This window comes from Callithrix jacchus, chromosome 2 (genome assembly GCF_049354715.1).
Source record: "Callithrix jacchus isolate 240 chromosome 2, calJac240_pri, whole genome shotgun sequence".
In the NCBI taxonomy this organism is placed as follows: Eukaryota; Metazoa; Chordata; class Mammalia; order Primates; family Cebidae; genus Callithrix; species Callithrix jacchus.
Genome location: NC_133503.1, coordinates 52,697,837 through 52,725,356, shown reverse-complemented (window position 1 = coordinate 52,725,356; position 27,520 = coordinate 52,697,837). Strand labels below are relative to the sequence as shown.

At 41.4% G+C, this 27,520-nt stretch overlaps 1 protein-coding gene across 8 annotated transcripts in view; it reads right to left on the bottom strand.

Annotated features, from left to right (window-relative positions):
- The window catches only part of GRIA1 (glutamate ionotropic receptor AMPA type subunit 1), a 316,986-nt gene that overhangs the window by 90,197 nt on the left and 199,269 nt on the right, over positions 1 to 27,520 (bottom strand). For all 8 annotated transcript variants that reach the window (XR_004738739.3, XM_054250998.2, XM_078363550.1 and 5 more), the window contains exons 9-11: positions 16,016 to 16,126; positions 15,090 to 15,296; positions 8,362 to 8,732 (exon numbers count right to left, since the gene is read on the bottom strand). Coding sequence is in view for 7 of the 8 variants with exons in the window: in XM_054250998.2 (XP_054106973.1) it covers positions 8,362 to 8,732; positions 15,090 to 15,296; positions 16,016 to 16,126 (689 nt within the window). In the remaining variant the exon portion in view is untranslated. The remainder of the gene's footprint in view (positions 1 to 8,361; positions 8,733 to 15,089; positions 15,297 to 16,015; positions 16,127 to 27,520) is intronic.

Below are 27,520 nucleotides of genomic sequence, written 5' to 3'. Positions count from 1 at the left end.
TTACTGCTGGGTATCTTGGACTTAATTCACCTATTATCTCCATTGGACATAGCTAAAGGTAAAAGCATATGTAAGTGATGCAGCAAAAATGATTCATTCACCACAATTGGATGGTGGTACCTAACTCACATTCAGAACCATCAGGCTCCCCGTAGGGGTTTCAGCATACTTTCCTCATCAATCCAATTAATTATGCTTTCATTTTTTTTTCTGTCTAGAACTCAGTACTTCTCAGCAGATGAACAATTGGGTTTCTTGGTCACAGATGCTATATTTCCAGTGAGGTTTAACAACAAAAAAAAGCAAGAGGTCCTCTCTGGGAAAATGTGGAACCTACAACGATGTAGCTAGCCATAAATAGGTTTCTCTGGATACAGAAATGTAGGGATTGTCTTTCTTCTAGTGCAGCCACCACTTATGGCCTGGATTTTCCAAAGTATATGAAAGGAAAGAAAAACACAGCAATCAGACTTCATACTTAGAATCAAAAATGGAGGGGAAAGGAGAAAAATTTTCTTAACGATATTTATAAATAAGGTATGCCAAGTGTGTCTAAATGCAGTGAGTACTACAACAGTGGTTTTATTCCTCATCATTCCCAAACTGGTGGCACACAAGCTGAATCTAGGCATGTTTTTGCTTTGTCTGCATGGGGTTCCCATGGCAATAACTGTCTAGAGCTGAGGTGGGGGCTGTGCTGTCTAGCGACACACACATGTGCAGTTCACCGCAGCCCCCGGCTGACTTCTACTCTTATGCTACTGAACTTACACTAATTATTTGTGTGATTTTGGCTATGTGCCTTCCCCTCCTTTTAACCCAGAATCCTTGCCTATCAAATTGGGATGACCGCGTTAATCCCATTTTTCTTTTGTTTATTGCCTGCCTCTTCTCTCTGGAATGCAAGCTCCAGGAGAGCAGGAGCTTTTGTCTGCTTTGTTCCGTGATGTTTCTCACAGTACCCTGAACAATGTTTGTCAAATAACAGTTTCTAAAGAAACATTTGATGAATAAACAAATGAATAATTGGTCCTAAACATTCATTTCAGCTCTGGGAAAAACTTTCTTTTCAGAAAGTTTTTCTTTTGCCTATTGTGATTTTGGAGAAAAAAAAATCTCTCCCTCAATTAAACTGTTCAAAGTCTAAACTTCCAGAACAATCTAGAGAGAGCAATTATGCTTCTCCCTTGCTGATGGCTAGAACTGCTGGCTGAGACACAGAAAATGATGGTTTCATTAGCATATCCAGTGAAGGCTTTTATTTTTCTGTCACTGCACTCATTTGAACACTTCTGTGCTGCTTTTGGAGCTTGTGAAACTTCTACTCGTCTTCTCAAAGGTCTGTAAAACTGCTCGGTAGCAGAGCCTGGTTCTGGGTCTTACCATCAGGTAGTGGAATATTAAAATGGGAAAGGTAGGATCCATTGATCTGGAGTTCCACACCCCATCCCCCATGATGGGGGCCACCCCCACACAGTCCATGCACACTTCACACCTGCCGTGACTTCAGAACCACCTTACCTGGGCCAGTTCCTTTGTGTTCATGTTGCCTGCTAATGGAGAGGAAAAAAAAAGTCAAGGGGGAACTACCCTGGTGAAACCCTTGGTGAAGTCCTCCTGCTGGCTTAGGTCATCAGGACAGCCAGGCCTCTGCTTTAAAGGCCACAGTCAACCCCCCTGTGCAAAGGACCTCACTCACCTAGCAAGTAACATACTGTAGGGTAGTGAGCTGGCAGACCCTGGCCTCCATGTTTATGGCTTTTGACTGGCATCATTTCTAGCTGCCCTATGGGCCTTGATTTCTGTAAGCTGACTTCCCTGTAAGCATCCTAGATCAATGACTTCCAAACTTTAGTGCCCATCAGCCCTGGGGCAGAAGTGGGTGGGGAGGCTTGTGAAACATATAGAACTTTCTCTCCAACTGCAGAGTTTCAAGTTCTAGAGAGCTGAAGTGAAGTCTGAGAACCTGCATTTGGACAAACATCCCAGGTGATTCTGATGCAGAGGATCCCAGCAGAAACCTCCCTTCTTGGTCTCAAGACCCAGATTATCTAGCACACATTTCCTGCCCATCATTTTTGACACATCCTTATGACACATTTCCTTGTAGAGATGAACCTGTGGTCCAAGTGAGATTTGCATTTTCAAAATGAGAAATGTTTCACAATTGCAGGTTGCTTTCATCAACTTTGCCTCAATATTTACTCTCAGATTCTTTCTCTTCCCCACAATATTCCAATGACATCAAGATGAGCAAGAGAAATGGGTTTGCACAGCTTTTGCTGGGAGGGGAGGACAGAGAGCAGGAGGTGGAAAGGGGAAGGTTTCTCATGGACTCTCAGTGCTAGAGGCATACTGGTTGCTATGGAACTTGTGTGTGAATGCAAAGGTCAGGCTGTCATTGGTTATTGGCTTGGGCTGTCCTCCATCTTCCCATGGTGAGTCAGTTAAAAGGCCCTCAACAAGTAAATTAGTGGAGGGGGAGGTTATGATATCTGGCTCCAGGAGATCTCCAAAGCACAATCACTCCCCAACCTGAGACTTCTCCTGAGAGTAATTATCTCCACCAGGTGGAGACAGTTATTACACATTCCAATACAGTCAATGATCAAGAATAAAAGAGAGAATTCTGGAAGCTAAAGTTATAATTTCCCATTATCTTCTATTCCTGTGGCACCCTCTAACCTCCTTTCATTCTCCTTACTAAGGTCTCCTGAACCCAGAAAAATATTGATGCCATGGAGAAGCCACTGGGGAAGTGGGGCCGCGGGTGTAATAAGCTGGAGAAACTCACTCTCAGTTCATCTGAAGGCAATGGAGCCTCGGGCTGAGACTGCATGGTAGGGTAGCACTGGATTGGGCACTAATCAGCCATAGGTTTGCCTGGGTGATCTTAGAAAAAATGTCTTTCCTCCTCTCTCTGGCCTCAGTTTCCTCATGTGTAACATGGGGTGGGTAAACTAGAGCATCATATTGATCCTGCTCAGAGCTAATGGTCCCTAGCACTGTGGTTCCATATTTTGCAAATGCTTTCTTCCTCTTGGACTCACCCTTGAATCCTCCCCTTCCTCATCCTTATAGATCCAATCCATCAGCAAGTCTTGTCAATTCGAGTCTCAGAGTAAACCATAAATCCATGTCGATGACCATCATTATAATTTCCATCACTGTAATTTCCCTAGGATGGCTGTGAGAGCCTCTTGCTTGGTCCCTCTGCTTCCACTCTGGACTCTTCTCTGCCCCAATTCATTTTCTTCATAGCTCCCCAGAGAGGTATTTTGGCATGCAAATCAATCCTTCCCTCACTTAAAACCCTTCAATAGCTTCCAGTGCATTTAAAATAAAACATCAAATTTATACTGTGACCACAGGGCCCTGCATGGGCCTCTTTCTCTTCCTCCAATAGTATCTCAAAATCCTGTTCTCTTCATTCACTGTAGGCCCAGACACACTGGTCATTCCTCCAGTCCTTGAGAGCACTATACACTCTTTTTCACCTGGGAAACTTTGCTCATGGCTATTTATGTCCCTTAGCTCTATACAAGTCTAGCTCCTTCTTACCCATCAGCTCCTCAGAGAAACCTTCTCAGAACACTCTAAATAAGGCTTAATTCTACTTCTTGTATTATCTATTGCAGAAGCAGGTTCATTTTATTCATAGCATATCCCAACTTACACATTCATGATTGTTTGTTTAATGTCTCTTATATCACTAGCTCCTTGAAGCAAAGGCTCCTACCCCTTACACTCCATCATCAATATATCTTCATATTCTCATCACCCAGAACCATGTCCTGCACATCGTAGGCAGTTAGCAATATCTGGTGAATAAATAAATGATTTTCACCACACATATGGGGAAATGGACCAGAAAAGAAAGTTGAGGCAACTAAAGATAAATTTTGTCTGCGATGATTTTTCATTCCTTCTCTAATATGCTCTTTCTCAAAAATCTAAAATATCTATTAAAAATAGGTCTTTGGGGTGGGCACAGTCGCTCATGTCTGTAATCTCAGAACTTCAGGAGGCAGAGGCAGGCAGATCACTTGGGTTCAGGAGTTCAAGACCAGCCTGGGCAGCATAGGAAAACTTCATCTCTACAAAAAGTACAAAAATTAGCTAGGTGTCTGGTGTGTGACTGTAGTTCCAGCTACTCGAGAGGCTGAGGTGGGGCGATGGCTTGAGCCAAGAAGTTCAAGGCTGCTAAAGACTGAGCTGAGATCACACCACTACACTCCAGCCTGAGTGACTGAGTAAAAACAAAAACAACAGTTTTTTTAGACAAGAATCAGATCTAAAAGTGAATTTATGGGTCCCTTTTCAGTCTCACCATCAACCTAATTAAAAAAATAAAATTTAATCTGTGATTATAGCTGAAGTGATTTTTAACTTTCACTGTTAAATATTCTAACAGTGAAAATAGGTTATACAAAACCAATTTATTGAATATACATCTCAAAGGGTGGGTGGAGGAATCTTTAAAGCATTTCAGTAGCATTCTCTGGCATACACCATTGACTGTGCTAATTCTGGATTATTTTTATCTATTCATGGTGCTAGCACAGAAAACACTGACTTCATGCACAGTGGCCAATACCGCCAGCTGATTCCCCCAATGTCGATTCCTACCCTGCCTACTCTAGAGGCAGGAAAAACTAAATTCTTGCCTTCTCAGCCACTCTTGCCACTAGAAATAATCATGGCCACTGTCCTGGCCAATGAGAAAGAAGCAGACGTCTGCGTGTGGTGGCAAGTATTTTGTTAAGCTTTTGTTCTTCTGATCCAAAAGACAGAAATAGAAGGCAACACTTTTTTTTTTTCCTTCATGCTGTTTGAACATGGACACAATATTTGGGAACTGCCCCAGAAGAAAAGGCCACGATAATTGCAGAACAGCCAATCCGGATTTCACCAGGCCACAAGCCACTACCTGCTACCACTTTTTTTATATGTGAGAAGGATACCCCTCTTTACTGGGTTATCTTTACCATTTCACTACAGTCGGGTTTTATTGTTATTTGCAGACAACTACACTTGGCCACATTTTGTTGGTTTTTTTGGTTACTGGACATTAACTTGAACTTCAAAGAGATTAGAAAGAGTTAAAGCTACTTGTGGATAAGTGCAGATATATGCGATTCAGATGAAACATTTCTAAATTAATAAGGGTTTATGATATTTTCTTTAAATAAGCAGCAAGAACAGTTAGTTGAAGCTCATTTGGAAGGGTGTTTGATGAATGCTAGCTCTAAAAGCCCCTTCTACTGTAGCATCCAGAGTGTCTAACAGTGCTGTGCATATCAGAAGGTCATGAAACTTACTGACTTCATCAGAAAGTACACAAACAACAACACGAACCTTTCTACTGGCGTTTTCATTGTCTTCTTTTTGATCAATGTCTTAGCAACTTTGTCTTTTTGTCTGGTTTAAGGTAAGATGAACTATATGTCTCTTCTCGTCTACGTAATTTCCAAGAAACATTTTAATACATTCTCACTCTTAAGGGAGATTTTACAGGCTTTACTCTGGGACTGACCAAGGTTGGCTTGATGAAAACAAGTCCATCACAAGCAGATCAAAGTCCTAACTTACTCTGGCAGTTCACTCTTGTGTCTGTCAGACCTTTCAGCCAAAGTCACCAACCCTTCTTCCTACTTCCTATGAGGAGGAGCCTCAGGAATCCAGATATTGCTGGTCTCTGGAGTAAACCACTGGCTATTTTTGCTTTGTTCACAGACTTCCCAAGAAGAAGGTACTAGGCTTTCAAATCAGCAAGAGTAGTGGCATCGGTTCTTCCAGTGAAGTTTAGACAAAATCCAATTAAAAAAAATCAATAACATAGTAAAAAATAGCATCCAGTTATAGTGCTTTCTGTCTGAAGGCTGGGTACTGTGTTACAGGTTCTATACATACGAATTTCTTTTAAACTTTCCAACAACATTTGAGGTAGGAACTGTTGTTTCCATTTTATTAATGAAAAATAGGCATAGAGTGGAGTTGTTTTATTAGAATCAGGGAGGAGGGATGCTGGGTATGTTGCTCAGTCTCATCTTGACCTCAGTGTCAACTCTTACGATACCCTAGTGGAACCCTCAGAAATCTGGAAAGCACAGTTTGAAAATCCTCTTGCAGCCAGAAGTCACAAACTCAAACACCTTCTGGGGCCAGCTGAGTAACACAGGAACAAAGAAGGTCAGGTTGGGGCTGAGGTGAACCGTGAATGCATGTACCCATTCAAGAGGGCAGCTGCCACTCAGGATTTGATAACCATTGCCAAATTCTGTACAGATTAAATAAAACATGCCTTACAGAAGATTCAGTTTATGGACCACAAGACTGAAACCTCTGGAGAAATGGTGGGGAGAAAGAAAACACACCCTAACATCATACCATAAAGTGTGTTGTGAAGAGATGAGATGCTCACTGATGAAATAAATAAAGGCAAAAAAACAAGTTCATGGGTCTTTTCTGAGAAATGCATGTTGTGATGGCCCTACATTATACTGACTAGTTAGGAATTGTTTCTTCCCACTGTTTATCCACTGGCCCAATTTATTTTTAAGCAAGCCCTTCCCCTGCTTGGTTCTCTCTACTCTTCACCATGTGTTTGCCAGTATTGGCCAAGCAGCCAGTCTCACACCTCCTCTCCCACGCACTCCCCCACCCCCCACTGTCTTCTTATTTAAAGAAAAACAAGATTATAATGAACGATAAGAATTTCTAAGTTATACAGCAGGCAAAATAAGTCCTGAGGGAAGCTTGCTAGAAAGATTTTACTCCATTGCCGCTTAGGAATATCAATCCTCATTGACACTGAAATGCAAAATGTAGACAGTTGGTAAAGATGCCTCTAGCACACGTCTGCGAGACCTTGATATTATGCACTTATGCCTCCACATCTATCCATGGAAGCAAAATTCTGAGCCATGACTCCCTGTAGGCTTTTGGAATTTGGTGATCTAAGAGAGTGCTTACTGGAAAAACAGTTCATAGACATTAAGCAACTGTACAAGGAAACAGAGTCAGTGCCTACTTATTGGCAATTTGGTGGGGATCTGTGGTATGAATATCCAGAATATACTCAGAATAACACTGCACATAAAGACAGGAGGTCAATAAATGTGGAACTGGGTCTAGACCGGCAGCTTTCCAACCTCCCCCCTCTCCTGTCCACACTTGCTCCTTTCTTAGCTTCAGTCACTATTCTTCCAAAATAAATTGTATTCACAAGTCCAATATATAAAACAGGCACAAATGGAGCTACGGAGCTATTCTGCTTCTATGTAGGGGACTGAAACCCAACTGATTTGGTTACCTGAGTACTTTCAATGTGATAGCTGAGGCACCTCTGAGAAATTTCTTTCTTTTTTTTTTTTTTTTGAGATGGAGTTTCACTTTGTCCCCCAGTCTGGAGTGGAGTGGCACGACATTGGCTCACTGCAAACTTTGCCTCCTGGGTTCAAGTGGGATTGACTTGTATGCCTCAACCTTCAGAGTACAACCTGAGATTACAAGTGCCTGCCACCACACCTGGCTAATTTTTTGTGTGTGTTTTTACTAGAGATGGGGTTTCACCATGTTGGCCAGGCTGGTCTCGAACTGCTGACCTCAAGTGATCCATCTGCCTCGGCCTCTCGAAGTGAAATTCCATATTTTTAATCAAACGAAACAAATTTACATCATCACTGGAACTAGATTATTTCCAGGGTATTTCTCAGAACGAAAGAAAATGAAAACCTTTTTCTCTTTAAGATGAAGAATCCAACATCTACTAGGATGAGGTGACTTTCCGAGGGCCACATAAAGAGCCCATGTGCTAGAGCCAGTGTTAGAACTCAGTCATAATCTAGTGCTCTTCCCACCATGCAGAAGTAGTAAAGGACATGTTCTGAATCTCAACTCACTTGCCTACTAGCTGTGTAGCATTGGCAAGATAGTCAACATTTCTGCGGTACCTCATTTGTAAAAGAGACGTAATAGGAGTACCACCTTATGTTCCTGTAAGGACTCAATAAGAAAGGCATGCACAGGACTCAGAACCTTGCTTGACATTTGGTAGGTGCTCTGTAAGTGTTAGTTGTACCACACAATGCTTCCTTCCTTCCTCTGTCCTTTCAGCTACAACATATGAGTCATAATTATGCCTATTAATCTTGACAGAGCACATCAACCAGACAGCAGACAGAGATGGCCCAGCCACAGAATGATCCAGATAATCCACAGCATGCAACGGACAGTTGACTGAAAAGAACAGTTGAAAAACTGAATACAATGGAGGCTGGAAATAATTCACCTCTTTAATTTCTAGTATTTTTTTTAAACCATAGCATTAGGCAAAGGGGTTGAGAAGAGCTGACTGACCTGGGAGAAATGTCACATCCTTGCTGCATGAAGGCTCCCAGGGAGAACCACAAACTGTTGAATATCCCAAACTCATTGGACTGGTCACTGGTTGTCTGGTCCCGTCCTTCCTCTAACTCTTCACTGTGCCATTCATAGGGACTGAAGCGGCTGACCAGGAAGAGGACGACACTCACTCCAATGTAGGCAAAAACAATGCACATCCAAATCTCATAAGCCAATGGATCAAGGAAGGAGAAGACACCTGGCTTTGATTTCTGTGGTTTTTTAATCATGATGGAGATCCCCAAACTCATAAATGGTTTGGAGAAATCTATAACTTCTTCCCGGACCAAAGTGATAGTTAAGGGAGCCACAGCCACATCTGCTCTCTGAAAGAAAAGAAAAGAAAAGAAAAGAAAAGAAAAGAAAAGAAAAGAAAAGAAAAGAAAAGAAAAAAATGTAGGTGAGCTCAGCAGCACTTTTTGTACTCTTGTTTGTCTTCTTATTTTGACTATTCTTTTGGGTCTGAAAGGATATGAGAGAGAGAAAGACCCTTCGAAGTTCAACCCCACCTATTCTATAAAATATTTATGATGAATGGATGATCAGCTCAATATCTTAATGAGATATTTTCTAATTATTTGACAGTTCTAAATGTTAGAGGCATCTTCCTCATACTACAAGAAGGAAGCTGTTGTGATATCTATTGTTTTTGTCTGCCCAGTAGCCCTACCCCCTTCCTCTGGCAGGAGAACCATTCCTGCCCCACTCTCAGTCCTGCAAGTTGGAATGGGGCTGATCACTCTGGCTACATGGGGAAGCAGGTGAACCCGGTCCTGGCCAATGCACATACTTCACTCTCCTGGGATGGAGAATAATTCATTCAGGGATGACAAAGGACTCAAATGGGTTTAGGGAGAATTAGTCCTGAGAGCCAGAGCTGAGAGATATAGGGGATGACCCCTAATGTCATAATTCGGGCCACTGTAAATTCAGGGACTACCCTGGATTCCCTAGGAACTTGTATCAATACATCCTTCTGTATTGACACAGAGGAATCTAAGAACATGAGCCAATGCTTCAGTTTGCCTAAGCCAGTTTGAATTGGGTTTCTTTTCCCTGCAAGCAAGATAATCCCGAGTAAAGGCAAATTTAACTCAATAGACATTTATTGAACACTTATTATGTCCAATCTCCAGGCTGAAAGTTGTAGGTAGACTATGGTCCCCACACTCAGGAAATTACAAATTAGTAGGAGATATGCCACACAATTTTCCATTCTACATGGTGGAAGGGAAATATGTTATCCAAGATATATAAAGTGCTACTGGAGACCAGGGAGGGATTCATTCTGGCTGTGGAGATAAGGGACAGAATTATGGAAGAGGTGGCATATAAAGTGGGCTTTGAAAGAGGAGTAGGTTTTTGACAGGTTGCTCTGGCACAGAACAGCATTCTAGGAGGAAGGAACCATGGGAATAACAGCCTGTGATGAAAAGGTAGAGTAGCATTGCACCCATTTTCTTCTTCAGGAAGAAGCCTAAGAAATACATAGGTAATACAGTTTTAAAATTTCAGATCTAGCATGCAGATAAACATCAAAAGGTTGCAAGAAATATTCATCCTGAGGCACCCAGCAGATGGAATCACCAGCCATGCCTTGCTCTCCTGTCTTTCCTACCTCTCTCTAATGGCAGAAGCACTGGCATCTACTCAATAGAAATGTACTGCTCCTGTTGGCCCGAGATCAAGAGATCCTGGAAACCTAAGTTTCCATGGAAAGATGTCATAGCATTCATTTCTGAGATGAGAGACATGGCTATGCAGGCCTGTTCAAGGCAAATGGCTTTCTTTCATGCAGTACAACAGCCCAGATGTGAAGCTCGTGACAGATGCTGTGCAGATCAGGGCCCTGCCCACCCACCACCTGGCTGTTGCTTAGAGATTTCCTATGGTTATTTTCATTGTCTGGGATTATTGAGAAGGTGCTTTAAGTGGAATAAAAAGCCTGACTTCAGAATGAACTAAGTTCTCACTTACAGAAAGAAACTTTCCATTAATCAGTGTGAAGTCAGGTGTAAATTTCATAGTAATTCTGTCGTTTTTTCCTTAATGCCCACTGCATAAATCTCGACAATTTTTACAAACACAAGATATTACAGAGGAAAAGGTATTTACTTTTTTCTCTGTAAGCACACAGAAAAAGAATGGGGAAGAAAAGTAATGGAAATGACTCAGAAGGACTGACCACAAGTTATTCAAAAGGGAGGTGGATGAAGACCAGCTCTGAAAGGGGTAAATAATATTCCATGGATTTGTTTGATGCTTCCTAATGTGATTTAATAAGAGATCATAGATTGGAAAATCACTGATACATATATATATATATGTTTTGAGACAGTGTCTTGGTTTATTGCTCAGGCTGGATTGCAGTGGTGTGATCTAGGCCCACTGTAACCTGTGTTTCCTGGGTTCAAGCAATGATCATGCCTCAGCCTCCTGAGTAGTTGGGATTACAGGCATGTGCCACAATGACCGGCTAATTTTTGTATTTTTAGAAGAGGTTTTGCCATGTTGCCCAGGCTGGTCTCAAACTCCTGGCCTCAAGTGATCTGCCTGCCTTGGACTCCCAAACTGCTGGGATTACAGATGTGAGCCACCACACCTGGCCTGTTCCATATTGCCTTAATGCTTAGTTCATTTTGTAGTTCAAAAATTTGTTCAGTAGAACATTATTTCTGGGGGTTGGTTAATAACATGAAAACAAACATGTTTGGGGCAGGACTTCCCAGGACCATCAGAGGACCACAGTGCACTGAGAATTTCCAAGAGGGGTAAGTAGAATGTGGCATTTCCAGGATTGTTTGGCTATGGGTCATTCATCTTCATAAGCATCAAGAGGTACCCATGCATGTAGGATACACACATACTGGGAGATGCCAAGTTCAGCTACTTCATTTTACAGTTAAGAAACTCAGATCTAGAGAGGGAAGATGGTTTGCCCAAAGCAGGAGAATTTTAGCTTGGTTAATATTGACTGAGAGGCCTCAGAAGTTGATTTCCACCACCAATAAGTGAGGTTATCCCTGGAGCTTCACAGGGTAGTGGAGGGCAGAGTGGATCTCAGACTGGGCTGCTCTTCTCTGCAGCTCGCTGATTGTGTAGCCTCAAATGAAACAGTTGTCTTTTTCGATATCAATTTCTTCTTTTTAAAAACAGGCACAATAATTCTTGTTTTACCAATTTCACAGGCTTGTTTTGTGAGGGTCAAGATAATTCAAAATACATGAGAGTACTGTGAAGTGTGAGGACTCAAAATTATTTTCTTAAACTGACTTCTTAGGACAATGGTTCTCCAACTTGAGTGTGCAGCAGAATCACCAGGAGGGCTTTTAAAGATGCACATGCCAGAGTTTCTAGATTCAGTGGGCCTGGGGTGAGATGTAGGAATTTGCATTTCTAATAGGTTCCCAGGTGATGCTAATGCTGCGGTCCAGAGACCATAGCCCTCTCTAGAATCATTGACTTGGGAGATCCCAAAACAAAATGTATGATGTCTAGAAACTATCCTGGGAAAACAGCATGTAGTTTTTATGTGGTAGAAAAAAGCAAAAAGTGAATAAAACAATCAAATTGAGATCTGCTCTAAGCCAGGCACTGCATAGATGAATATTCCCCATCATGGTGTGTAGTAAAGAATTCACGTCGTTTCACAGGGTTGGCCCCAGAGAAGTCATGCAGCCAGCAAGTTGGCAGAGTTGGAACTCAAATCCAGGTGTCTGTCTGCAAAGCTCACTCTCTACTTCACCAAGACAAAGGACAGACAGGAAAGACAGCTGTGAAGGAGACACCAAGATACACCATGTGAGGAGCAGAAAACTCATTTGCAGCATATGGCATCTGCGAGTGCAGACATTTGCTGTTCTCTCGGTTAATACTGGCTTTACTGCCTAGCATTTGGATGGTGTGATTTCTACAGAGGCAGTATGTCCCAGTGTGGAGTACAAAAGCCAGAGCTGCATGTTCTGACTCTGCTTTCGCTAGCTGTGTTTCATTTGCCAAATTATCTAAACTAGAGAGCCTCAGTGTCCTCATCTATAAAATGTAAACAATAATCTTACCCACCTCATGGAGCTGATATGTAGAGTAAATGAAAGAATGTGAGTAAAGCATTTAGCATAGCACCTGGGACACGCTATGTGATGAAATGTGGCTACTATCATTGTTGATGAGAACAAGAGGGAGCAAAAGGAAGATAAGAGAGACCCAGATTGACTGAGCTATTTGAAAGAGCACAGAAAGAATAAATTTGGAGGCCTCCAAATGAATTTTTCCTGATCTCTCTCGTGGTTGGTGTTTGAGAGATATTTCTCCAAATCACTCGGTTCTCCCCCAAGGGAACAGAAAAGGAAAGCCAACCTGAAAAGAAAGGCTGAACATCTGACTCGGGCCATCACAGAGTCTTCAGAATACAGTTTTTACTGGGAAGAGGGCCAGGCCTGATGAGGAGGAGGCTACAGGGGCAGTGCTGGCTGCTGGGCACCCACAGATAACTCCAGCTGGCCTGAGCCCTGCTGTGCCAGTGACTCACCACTGGCTGTGTTGGCTACTAGGGGGTGATCCTGGCATTATTCTACCCACACTGCAGACTTTTTACCAAGCAAACCACATTACATGAGGTGAAGGTGAAGATAAATGCTGGAGAAGGTGAAAAGTGCACAGCAGTTGCCATGGGGATGACCTTAAGAGCTTGATGGGAGTTCCCATGGAAACCAGCCTCCAGATGCAGCATGTACCATCCAGGTCTCTACCTTTTGTCCCTGGAGTTTCCCAAAGTGAGAGGCAGTAAAGGGAACAAGAAAGAAGAGAAGCACATCCCATTCCCCAACTCAATAACCACCTTCACAGGTTATCTCAAAAGCCACCTCCCTGAGGAAAATTTCCTTTATTCCATCTTTTTCTTCTTTGAATTCCCTTTGTATGTCTCTCATTGCCATCATGACTCCTCTTGCCCTGATATGAAACAAGAAGATTTATCGTCCTCATTTATCATAAGGACAATGGCTGCTTGTCCTTATGAGCACTTAACATTGACCGGGGGCTTGGTACATGCTTTATTTTCTGTGAGTAAAGCTGTGGTGGTCCCTTTCTGCACAACGCAGCTGGAGCCTTCTTCCATTGCCTTTTGGTGTCTCTCTACTCAAATATCTTCATGATCTCCCAATGCCCACTGAAATTCACACTCTTGCTCTTGTTATTTCTGTAGTGGGGGATACTAAAACATATCTCTTCAACCCCACTACTCTTCAACCCAAGTCCACAACAAAAACCATGTGTTTTCTCATTCTCCTCTCACACCTTACTTATTTCCACCATCATCCTATTGTTTATGCTTTAAAAATTCTTGGGCTGCTTTTTTTCTCATCTGTTTTTAATTTTTTATTTTTTGAGACAAAGTTTCACTTCTGTTGCCTAGGCTGCAGTGCAATGGCATGAGATCTTGCCTCACTGCAACCTCCACCTCCTGTGTTCAAGCGATTCTCCTGCCTCAGCCTCCCAAGTAGCTGGGATTATGCCATGCCCAACTAATTTTTGTATTTTTAGTAGAGATGGGGTTTCACCATGCTGGCCAGGCTAGTCTCAAACTCCTGACCTCAGGTAATCCACCTTCCTTGACCTCCCAATATGCTGGAATTACAGGCATGAGCCACCACTTCTGGCCTCTCTGTCTGTTTAAATATAGCCATTTTTCAAGTTTCATATCCCCACTGAGGGCTAGACAAAGTCTAGTTAGCCCTTAGCTGAGCTGTACAATGCAGACTTTTTATTCTACACTACCTTTTACTATACTCTCACCTTGTCTTTTCTACCCCATAAAGAGTTAAAAGATGGGGTCTTTTCTACCTCATAAAATATTAAGTGAAAGATTAAATCTTTTGCTTCTCATTCCCTAAATGCTTAAAACGATGTGGGGCATTCAGCAGCTTTTCAAAAGTGCTGTAATTTATTGAAGATTTTTAGAGCAGTTGTGCATGGAGTTATTTCAAGTGTGGTGAGCATCATATAGATAAAATAGACCTACCCCTGTTACCTAGATAACTATTATATAAAGCAGGGTAAGCTGTTAAAAAAACCAACATCTAAATTCTAAAGGGGAAGGTGAGAACAATTAAAAAGGGACGTTCATACGTATTATGAGAAAAAGAAACAACACCCTGAAGAAAGTACTATTCGATATGGGTTTTGAAGGAGTAGGATTTTAGGGGTGGAGAATGGAAGGGAGCACTCTAGGGAACAGAGTAAGTGAGGAGCATTTGACTGAACTGAAATTTCATGAGAGGGCATGAAACTAGAATGTCAAGTGACTAGAAAGTTAGGTTGGATCCAGATGCATTTAATGTCAGAGAATAAATTGATACTGAGAGAGCCACAAGTGGCTTTTTATAGGCAACTCTGCAGTCTGCCCCAAGAACATTGAACTGGGAGCTACACTGTCACCTGTGTTGGACAACAATCAACTGAAGTTACAAGATGTTGAGGGGGAGGGATTGAGGGAGCTGGGACCAGTAACCTGAACAAAGAGTGTCTTAAGAAATTGGATTTTGGATGACTCATCTGTTCAGCAGCAACAACACTCAATTACAGGGTTTCATAGGCATCTGTGGGCAGGCCACCCAACCACCAAATGATTTCCTGTCAAACCCTCTGCCTCCGCTCTCTAATATCCCACTCTGCAGTAAACTTACTCCATAGACCAGCTCTCCCACCATGCCATTCCAGGCCTTCGTGTCAGGGTCTCGGGCTCCGTATTTCCCATCACTGACGATCTCCAGACGGTAGGAGTAGCCCACATGCTTGGCAATCTCTGCTGCCAGTTCTACACAGTAGCCCTCATAGCGATCATTGCCCTCAAACTGATTGGCATTCTTCTTGAGCATCACATAAGGATCTTCCTGGAAGAGAAATGGGGAGATAGAAGAATGTGGGTAATGGGTTCACCCACATGTAGGGAGGACTTTGGCATGACATAATATCACATTTGGTTAACACTGGGGAAGGTTCTCTAGCCCCTAAATCCACTTCCTAAATTTCTTCACTCCCTATCCCATTACAAGCTTCTTGGGTTAAGGAAGCAAACTTTGTTAAAATAAGAATGTTTCATCACTGAGATATGGTGTACAGCTTTTCAAATCATGTTCCAGGAGATCTGTATTTTTTGGAAATACCTCTGGGGTCATCTTGAAGGGGAAATAGACCCTAAACAGGCTCCAGGTTTCTCACGATCAGTCACTGAAAATTATAGCATCTTCACTTATAGCTACTTTATGTGCCAGACTTCAGGTGACTTTCTTTGAAAACAGCTTCCACTGAGGGAGGATGGATGAAAACCAGCACAATTTAGTCTCACTCTCATGTTTTAACTATGGGAAAGCTAGCTCAAGAGAAGGTAAGTGGCTTATCTAAGAGTACAAAGGATGAGAGAGTGAAACCAAGAGATATATAATGAAGACTGAGAGCCTCTCATTTTCAGGGCATTCCCTTTCCGACTTGCTGCTTTTATCTATTACACAGTTTTGGCCAGAAGAAAGACCAGCTTTCAATCCTGGTGGAAAATCCTTGTTATGGTCTCGTTTGAATCCCAGGTAACCTTGATGAAGTATTGAGTACTCACTAGGATGGTTGTGACGATGTATGTTCTATTCTGAACACTTGAATTATCGCCCCCAGCTTGGGCATCGGTGGCTGCAGGGACAAACTTATCATCTTCATTCCAGTAACCGATCTGTTAACGAGAAGAGGGTGGAGAGGTCAGGTGGGCCAGGCTCCCCTGAACTGGCCTGCTCTGGGCCACCCAGTCGATACCAGAGACAGGAAAGTAAGGAACTCAGCCATCACACCATGCAGAATTGGACACGCTGAGCTCTAAAATTTTGATAAACAGAAACAATAAGAAGCAAGATGCTTTTCAGGTGCTCCCAATTTTGCCCCCAGGGAAAATTCCTACCATAATTGGTTCAGCTTGGAAAATGCCCCCTCAGAGGGATAAGGGCTTAATGTTTACAGCTAGACTGCTTGGTTTGACATAGGTCAGGACCATGGGATTTAATTCCTTGCAGTTGTTCACAGGGCCAAACCCCTCTTTACCCCATGCCTACTAACCCTGCCCTTCAGTGAGCTCATTCTGAACTATAGTTGGGATCATATATTTTAAACATTATATTCTTTTACTTTATTTTTAGGTTAACTGTATTTTTCCACCTAGATTTAACTTCCTAGGATGGTTGTTTATCCTTTATTTTTTAAAATTTCTTTTATTTCCAAGTATAAACTATTATAATACTGAGTATATAGGAGTGCCTAAAATTATGGTTGACAATATTAATTTTTCAAATTTGAGTTGGTTATTTATACTAATTCATTTTCCAAGGTCTTTCAGCAAATATTAATTGAATTGCTCCTGTGTGCAAGGCTCTGAGCTAAAACATTAATGTTGTTTGTTGTGAGGCAGGGTTCACAAGATGCAAAGAAGTCTGGGAGATAGGCCTCGCTCTGAGAACACCTCTGGTCTACCATGGGAAGGCATGACCTACACATCCACATGGCCGCAGAAGTGACAAGTGAGTGAGCCTAAGGAGTTCAGAGAAGCAAACCACCACGTGTGGGATCTTAGGCAGGGAAAAATGCAACAGGAAGATTCAGGGCTTATGATCATGAGAGATGAATGGCTGGACCAAAACCTTTCAGGTTAGGAAGAATATGAGCCAATATATGAAGACGGGAATCTTCCCAGTTGTTTAAGTTCTGTGGGTTCTGGGTGAAAAACGGAGTTAGCCCAATAGGGGAGTAGGTACCTGGGTATAGGTAGCAGATGGCTTTGGAGGCCAGGCTGAACAGTGTAGACTATACCTCAAGGCAACAGGGGTTCATGGAAGGTTTGGAAACAGAGAATGACATGAATCACACACACACACACACACACACACACACACACACACGCACACACCTTGAAGCTATACCTCCTATACCTATCTCTCTTTATCTCCCTATCTCTGTCATTAATCTTTATCTACTTTAGACAATTGTGTTTTGTTTTGTGATCATTCTTCTGGCTTTAGATACAAAGGAAAAAAGTAAAAGGAATTAAAAGTGTACATGCAGAGGGATGAACAGGTCTATCAACAGTCGGAACACAGCGCAGGCTCACAGAGACTGAGGCACTTGCCAAATGGTCAGCTGAAATGTCACCTTCACCTTGATGTCTTTCCCAGTTCCTTCAGTTGGAAATAAATAGTTTTTCCTGTAATCTTGCAGCCATTAACAACAATAATTGCCAGCACTGATGATGCTCTTGCTATGTCAGAGGCTAAGTGTTTATCAGTTTTCATGCCATTTCGTCTGGCTTAGCAGAGTGTGTTAACTTGTCTAAGGTGAAGCAGCTGGAAAGTGGGTGACTTTGTCCTGGAACCCTGACAATCTCTCTCCAAAGGCTGCATTTAGCCACTATGTTGTTCTTCCTAAGAAAGGACTGGGCTCTGGACTTGAAACCATATTAGTTAACATTTACTGAATGCTTGCATTTCAGGGACTTTTTAAAGTGCTTTTAATGTTTTAACTCCTTTCATCCTCATAAAACCTGCAAAGTGGATAGTTAATTATACTTTCAATTTTAAATGTGAAGAAAGTGAGCTGTGGAGAGTGAAATAACTTTCCCAAGGCCACAGGGGAGCCATGGAGCCAAGATCTGAGCCAAGGAGATCAACTCCAGGGCCGTGCCTCCTCCATGCCAGTGCTGCCAGGCAATCCTGAGTGCCTTGTGTATGTTCCCATCAGTGCCCTGGGTCTAGCTGTTTGTGCGTCTGTCCCCATCTCTCCATGGTGCTATGAGCTCCTCATGGACAAGACTGAAATAAATATACTTGCTTCAGGGTTCCTGTCTTAGTTCAGCACATCTTTTCCCAGAGAAGCAGCTCAGGAAATGTTTGTAGAGAGAATGAATGCATCCAGGCAGCAGTCACCCAGCATGGACATAGTGCACCCTATCAATGGTGAGAGAGCTTGGAGGTCTGATGGGGACCTTGTCTCTCTCAGGATACTGCATGGAGGTTTACCTTTAGTGCAGGCATGTGTAGGATGTTCCCTGTGAGGGATGCTGTTAGTCAATGTGGAAGGAGACATTGCTTTCTAATGAATGAAGAACCAGAAACTCATGTTTCTAGAATGTCAGAACTGGAAGGGGACTGAAGAATCATTTTGTTCAACTTTTTCCTTTCTCACAAGGAGAAGCAGAGGCTCAGAGATCACAGAATTTGCTCAAGACAGTGTGGTCTCAGTTCCCTCACTTTTGCAAGGGCTGTGTGTGCTAGGGAACTCTAAGAGACCTGTGGGGCCCTTCACCACTCATGAAAGGTGGTGAGGGGCAGTGAAGAGGAGGGAGCGCTGGCTTCCTCATCCTTGCTCCAATGGTCAGCTCTGCTTTTTATCTATTTCACATATTGGGATTCCCCTCAAGAGATACCTTTTACAAGGAGCCTTCTGGCTGAAAAACAGATGTTTGAAGGCACTTTGGTAGTACATTATGAGTGAGGTTTTCTGCTTTTTTGGGCATTATTTTGTTCTTTAACTCTCCATAGTACTTTTATAACATCTTTACACTATGCAAACAGTGCAGACAGGCTTAGGATTCTTTTCTCTGTTTTACAGATGGGAAAACCTAGGCTTAGGGAGATTAAATGACTAACTTAAAATAATAGGTTATACAGTAGAGTAGTGGCAGGGCATAGAATCCAGGTCCTGTGGACCTCAAAGGTAAGATTATTTAATATAGTCAATACAAACCTGGGTAAACATCTGAAAAATATGATTTATACTTCCCCCCATAGATGGTGCTAAGGTGTTTTTTCTTTTCCCTTTCTCCTCCTTCTTATTCGTTTTCTTCCTTCTTATCCATCTTCTTTCCCTTCCTCCCTCCTATCTTTCCTCCTTTCGTTCTTCTTTTTATTCTTCCTTCTTCACAATTAGTCCACAGGTTTAACTGTTCCTACTCAAACGGCACAACCATCAGTAGAAAGGAAGTTGTTTCATTTGACATGCAACTAATTCCTCTGAAAGTCACTGAGTATTAAGATGTATTATTTTTAAAAAGAGGGAGCCCAGTGGTCAAGATATTGGTCTCTGGCCTCAGGCCAGACCTGGTTTATAAGCTAGGCTTTCCTAATTGCCAACTATGAGCCTGGGCAAGGTACCTGACCTCAGTGGTCCTCAGTTCCTGATCTGTGGAGTGAAAATAACAATAGCACCTGCCTCATGGGCTGCTGTGAGAACTACATTAGTTAATGCATGTAAAACAATTAGCATAGTGCACAGTTCATATTGTCCACAACCTAAAAAATGATATTCGTGAGAGTGATGCCTAGTTGAAGGTTAACAGGTTTCTATACTATAAGACATTTCTGTTTTCAATTTGCTATTTAATATTATATGAAAAAGAAGCATGTATTGTAGAGCATTTTGAAATTCACTTGACAATATAACCCTTCTTTACATATAGAATGTTTCAGGGTAAGTGGTTCAAAAATTATAAAACACTGCTCTGAAAATCCCAAGATTATATGAGATAGAAAAAAAAAGCAAGATGAATCTGTGTAAGCCAGATTTATGTGGCTTAGAAGATACTTTAATTTTTAAGGATAGTGGTCCTTCAAAGCTAGCATTATAGCACTACTGTTAAATTGAGCTCTCTGAAAAATATTGTATAGCCTGACTTATATGCTAAGTACTTTCACATCAAAAGCTAGTAGAATAGTTAGAAGTCGTAAACAAACCTATTTTATTTCCAACCCTTTTGTAGGGAGATAAAACATAATATTGCTAGGGTCAGTGGGCCAAGTGATGCTCAGCCTCATGCCTATGCCTCACGTAAGTTAGTAGACTAAGAAACCTGGTTCTACAGTGTGATGAAAAGAAAGCTGGCAAAGATTTTTGAAGAGACATTGCACTTTGGAGATAAGAGAAAATTTCCCTTTCTTTGGGAAATGGTTGGAATATTATACGGCAGTTGGATTTTCTACTGAGGATGTGCAGGAACGTTGATTCTAGCTGAAAGTAAATCAGAGTTAGTAGTTGGTAAAGATTGGGGCCCACCAGTCAGGAGAGGATTTAAACAATTCTGACAGTGAGAGGTCTTCTCCTGGGGCTAGTTAAAATTTTTGATCTCCTGTTTTCCATCTGCCTCTAAAGATTCTTTGAATGTAGAAAACGAATCTAGATGATAGATGAGATGTTTTAAGTGGATAAAGTCTTAAAAGGAGATGATCAAAGAACTGAAAATTCAATTGATCTGTGTTGCACAGTCATCAAATCAAATTCAGATATTGGTATCTCCAGGCTGCTTCTGAAACCACAGTCCCTTACCTCAAAAAGTAAGATCCTTTAGAATCAATTTTTAAAGACTAAGTTGTCTATGGTGGCCAAGATAAGTAGCTGACTCCCAAGCACTCTTACTTTCCTTCCGTGGTGTTGCTGAAAAGTGGCCATCTAGCCAGCAATGACATTTCCCAGCTTGTTTTGCCTCTGGTTGAGCCAAGTAACTGGGTTCTGGCCAATGGAATTCAACAGAAGTGTTGTGCATCTTTTCTAGGCTGATGCCCCCAAAATCTCCAGCAGAGTTCCCATTTTCTTTCATTCCTATCTGTTAGCTGGATGTTGAAATCCAGAAGGACCCCAATAGACAGTGGAGGGTTCATGATCCTGAGTCTTAGGCCATACCCCTCAGCCAAAAAAGTGGTCAATGAATGAACAAGAAGTAAGATTCTTTTGCATTAAACATCTGAGATTTCAGAGTTTATCTGTTATAGCACCTAGGGTTATCTAAATTAACACCTTAAAATATTTGAAGTTAATAAGTTTATGTGTAACTTTATCTGAGTTCTACTTGAGGTGTTATTTTATTAAATTTGTAGATAGTTTTTGCCTTACTTACTGGCAGATCTGTGGAAATATGGGCTAGTGCAGTGTGCTCTCTGATTGCCCAGAAACATTCGATAAGCTGCCCACTCATGTAATAAGCAATTGTGCTTACTCTGTGTCAGTATATGTTAGGCACTGTAAATATAATAAAAACACAAATATGGTCCTTGTTTTTAGAGAGCTGACATTTTGGAACATTCAGGAGGTACAGGAGTATGAAGAAAATACATAGCATACCAGTGGTTGATAAACTTTATCTTAAAGGGCCAGAGGGTAGATATCTTTGGCTTTGTGGATCATACAGTCTGTGTTGCCACTACTTGTCTCTGTTGTAACAATGCAGAGGCAGATATAGATAATATATAAACAAATAAGCACAGCTATGTTCCAGAAAAACTTCATGGACACTGACATTTTAATCTCATACAATTTGCACATGTCACAAAATTGTCTTCTTTTGATTTAAGGCAATCATTTAAAAATGTAAATGTAACTATTAGCTCATGGGCTGTACAAACATAGCTGATGGGATGAATTTGGCCAGTAGGAGGAGTTTGCCAACCTCAATCTAGATCAATCAATCAACAAAAATATACCAGAAGGAATAAGCACCATGAAAAGTAAAAAGAAAAAGAAAATTGTGACTGTGTGCAGGGTGGGTGGCAGTGACTTTAAAAATGCTTGGTCAAGGATGTCCTTTACAAGGTGGCTTCACTTGGACTGAGACCTGAATGACAAGGAGACATCCACCACATGAAACTACAGTGATAGAAAATTCCAGATAAAGGAACAGCACATGCAAGACTTGAGCAAAGTGTAAAGTTGTGCTTAAGGAATGCAAAGATGATAGTGTAACTGCAGAGAAATGAGTTACAGAAAGAGGAGTGAGGGCTAATGCCACAAGTAAGCAGCTTCAAGGGCTCTGAGAACCAAGTTGTATATTTACCGGCAACAGGAAGGCAGTCAACATGTTAAGGAAAGGAACCATATAACCTGATATATATTTGAAAATTATTGTTCTAGCTCTTGTGGTGGAAAAGTAGCCTTGTAGAGGAACAAGAACATAGCAGGACTCATGACTGGTAAGGAGGCTACTGCACGGTATGTGGAAGGTGACCTGGGCTCTGGGTTCAGCAGTAGAAATGGAGAGAGGTGGTGGGGTTGAGGCTACATCTGAGATGCTATATCTATATCTGTTGCTATAACATGATTCAGTATGTTCAAAATTGGGTATAAGGACTTAAAGCAAAACTTCCAAAAAGATATGGGATGGGAAGCTATAAATTCTTTGGGACTTTAGAAGATTACTTTTGATATCAGCAGGACTTGTGTCCCTTTAGTCTTGGCTCCTGCCCAGTCTTTTCATTCTAGTTATACACAGGGTCAGAAGTGGGGATAACAAACTTGAGACAGGGCAGGGCCACTTAAATCAAATTGAAATGAGAAGTAGTTGCCTTCACCTAGTCTAAAAATTGCTATAGGAACAATGGTGATGGGCAAAGATGATTAAATAAAAAATTCCAGTTCTCTGATGAGAAATGTAAGAGAATTTTCCCTAATCTTCTCCATTGGGCAGACGTTATAATTTGTGATTCTACCAGATTTTATTAAGCTAGAGACCATAAATCAGTACCCCATAGTGAAGTAGTATCTCTAAATGGGATTTCCTAAGGATCCTGTTTTAGTAGATCGAGTACCCATCTGGTATCTGAAGCCCCTAAACTTTATAATGAATGGATGCTTAGAACACACACATTTCAGTGGGATGTCAAATTGTATCCAGGCAACTAGAGGATGTATTGGCACATGAGTGAACAGGAAATAAGCCTGAAGATCAGGAGAGTTTCTATGAGGCCTTAAATCTGGAAGAACAGCTCCTTTTTATTATACACAATCAGATAAGGCCATGTAATGTTCAATGAAACCAGTACAACTAGGTCACTTGAAAATCAGAGAAATTACTTTGCTAGGAGGCTGATTGAGCAAAAAGCCCCAAGCCACAGATGTGAGGAATTGATTTTCTCAAAGGCAGATCCCCGTAAACAAAGGATGTTTAAGCCCACATTCTAAGAAAGGATTTAGTGATTGGGAAGGTAAGTTTAAAAACAGCCCTGGGATCTGAAAACTAAAGCACCACCATTTGCTCATGGATTTTAAGGTACTCTGTTATTTCTCTTTGCTGATTTATCCATTCCACAGGCTTACACAGCCTGACTCGCCCACATGCAATGCTGATGTAAAATCCCTGTAGCCTATAGAAAGGAGTTTAAAAGTGCAAACAAGCAAACAAACACGGGCTGAATGTCCATTACTTTCCAGGTGCTACTTTTCTGAATCCCTTACTACCGGCAATGGGTAACAGTCACTGTCTTATTCAATCCTGACAGCGATCCTTTAAGGCAAAGGAGTATCACCCTTTTAGAGATGATGTAATGACGTTCAGGGAGGCGAAATAATTTGTTCAAGGTCATGTGCTTAGTAAAGACTAAAGCGTTGACTTAAAATCTTGGCATGTCTGCCACTAAAGCCCAAGCTCCTAACCAATCTGTCAGTGTTTCTTTTTTTGTAAATTATATTATATTATATTATTATATTTCTCTTACTTCCAACTTCTTTCCTTGGTAGTTTCTAATGATTCTTAATCAAATGCTTTAGAGCACCAACCAGAAAATCTGAAGGTTGGAGAGGAGGATTCAAGAAAGTACAGATTCCTAAGATTCATCTCTGTTCTCCAGAAGCAGAGTACCCAGGCGCTGGGACCCAGGAATCTGCATTTTAAATAAGGCCTCCCAGTACTTCTATTTGCTGAAGCTTGAGAACCATTAATCTTGCTACAGTGTCTCCACTTCAATAGCAAGTCTTGAAGAGATAAAAAGTCTCCCAACAGTCTCTGTGCAGTAATTAGGGTCAATTCAAAGGGCTGGGAACTTTGGTCCTGGGAGTAACAACTGAGGAATTTCATACCAAAGGACAGTTTGTCAATTGACGAAGGCCCCGGTGGAAACTCTGCTTTCACAGAGGAAGTCAAAGTCCTGCCAGGAGAGGAACAATATGAGTAGGGAGAGGATGGTAAAAATGCCGCAGATAGCACTGACATTAAGGTGTCAGAGTTGAAAGGAATTAGGGTCTGCACAGCCCAGTGTCTCTCACTTATTTTAGAGACCCAGAGAGGCAATGAGACATGCTGAAAGCCACACAGCTGGATAATGAAAGGAATGGGGTAGAAGTCTCTGGCTTCTATTCTTACTTGTTCCACACTATATCCCCAATATATGCTGTCTACTGCTAATGTGTAGAAAATAACCTGGCTATATTTAAAGCTAATCCACTACCTTAGAGTTGGGGAAGACAGTTCAACATCCATATTTTCATTATGGCAAACACATTACTGCACACATATAATGCAGAAATGCCAATTTTTGTTCCATCCAGGAAATAGCAATGTGTATACACACACACACACACACATACACACATATATATATACATACAATGTATGTATACATATATATACACAATGTATACATATATACATACAATGTATACATATATATACAATGTATACATATATACATACAATGTATACATATATATACACAATGTATACCTATATACATACAATGTATACATATATATACAATGTATACATATATACAAACAATGTATACATATATACAATGTATACATATATATACATATAATGTATACATATATATACACATAATGTATACATATATACACATAATATATATATATGTGTGTGTATATATATATATATATATATATATATATATATATATAATTTTTTTCCCCCTGAGGGCAAAAGTCCATTCTGAGGATTCCAAAAATCAGCCCAGGTCTACGGTCAACAATTTTCTATCTAGTAGCAAAAGGCTTGCCTGATCCAGGCCTTACACAAAAACGCTACAAAATCTACATTTTCATCTTCAAGGCAGGGGGTGATACCATCGATTCTCAGAATCTGAAAGGAAGGGGCTGGGCACAGTGGCTCATGCTTGTAATCCCAGCACTTTGGGAGGCCAACACTTGAGCCCAGGAGTTTGAGGTTATAGTGAGCTGTGATCATACCATTGCACTCCAACCTGGGCAACGGAGTAAGACCTTGCTTCAAAAAAAAAAGAACCTGAAAGGAAGTTGGCCTGGGGAGGTAGTCACATATTTGATGTTCCATCCAGGGGCAATTTACTAGCAGCAGCTTCTAAATGCTTTGAAACAAATAAACAAGCCACCTCAGTGTTTTGCAGATTTCAGCCATGTGCTACATCTTCAACGTTTACCATAGCTATTAATAACCACTAACAGGTAACATTCACTGAACAGTGATCAGGTACTAATGCAGATATGATCTGTGCCCATTTTACAGATGTGGAAATTGAGGGTTATAAGAGCTAAGTGACCTAGCAGATGTTTTCTACAGCAGCAGAAATAAGAAGAACAGGGACAACAAAAATGAACTCAGACTTGGGACTATTTCTAGATAAGTATCATTCTCAGGGTTTTTGACCTCAGAAAGAGTGTCCAGGTACAGCCACCATGCCAAAAGTTTGCTGAAAAGTGGATATGCTCTCAGTGGCTACATTTATAGCCAAATAGGATGCCCTTGCTTGTTGCCTGAAGCAAGTCAAGGCAGGCTACTGTAGCTGATTACTGAAGGAGGAGATCTCCCAGGAGGAGATGGGAGATGGGGTCTGGAAAGCTGTGGTTGGTGAGAATATGTGATGATAGAAGAAGGGTCAGAGAGATGTAACATTGCTGGTTTTGAAGATAGAGAAGGCTCAGTAACCTGGGAGCCAAGGAATATACGCGGCCTTTAAGAAGCCAGAAAAGGCAAAGAAACAAATTCTCCTCTGGAGCCTCCAGGAAGAAACATGGCCTTGCCAACACTTTGATTTTAGTCCATGAAATTCAAGTTAGGCTTCTGACCTACAGAATTGTGAGACGATCAATTCGTGTTGTTTTAAGCCACTGTTTGTGGTAATCTGTTATGGTAGCAGTAGGCAACTAACATAGCCTTAATCGATGAGATGAGGTAAGATTGGTTATGAGGCAGAAGATGCAGTTCTAGATACAAGAGCAGACAAGATGGGTTTAGGGCAGGTGAGGACAGAGAGAGTACAAAGAGAACTTTAAAGTAGAATTTTCTGCAGTGATGGAAATGTTCTACATTTGCACTGCCTAAGGTGGTAGCCACTAGCCAAACGTAGCCACTAGTCACATGAGGGACTGACTTTTAAATTGTAATTAATTTAAAATTCAACTTAAATAGCCACATGTGGCTAGTGACAAGGGTATTTGACAGCACAGGCATAGAGAGCATTAAGTCTGAGAGATTAAGACTTTCAATGGGTCAGGGCCAGTACTTCTGACACTCTTAGAACATTTAATTTTCTCAATGACCCTATGAGGTTGGCATGGTTAGGGTGATTCCCACTTATCAGATAAGAGAATTAAGGAACAAAGAGCTCAAATAGATTATCCAGAATCCCAGACTAGTAAATGATAAAGCAAGGATTCTGTGTTGAGGATTCCAGAACCGGCATTCTGATCCAGGGCACCCTACCATCTCTGGGCCATGCTGTATGATGTCTCCCAGTCATTATCCTATGCTACCAAAAGGAGTTAGAAATGTGATGAAGGCCATGAGCAGAGAAGGATTTCATGAGGCATAACGAGAAAGGCCAGAGAAGGCTTCTCTGGGGGATGACATTTACTTAGAGTGTAGAAGGCTGAGGAGGGATTGGCTAGGCAAGAGGAGGGAGAGGAGTAGAGGGAGTCCCAGGCAGAGGAGACATGTGTGAAGGCTCAGTGATGAGAAAGAACATGATGTATTCAGGGAGGTGAAAGACAAACAGAATGACTGGAATGGAGAAACGAAGGAAGTATCAACGGTTCAGGTTGAAGAAATTGGCAGAGACTGGAGCACATAGGTTCTGATAGAATTTGAAATGTCATTCTAAGGATTTGAATGCTATTCTAAGACTTTTCATATGCAAACATATTATGTTATATATACTTATATAAACATATATACTTTTCACCCTTACTTTTGTATAAATAATACAATGGATGTGACCAAGTATAGATTAGGAAAAGATGGGTAACCTCATCAATAAGCATCACTCTAAAGTTCTTAGTTCAGAATCCCTCAGGAATAGCAGTGACATTTTGTGCAGATCAATTACTTTATGCT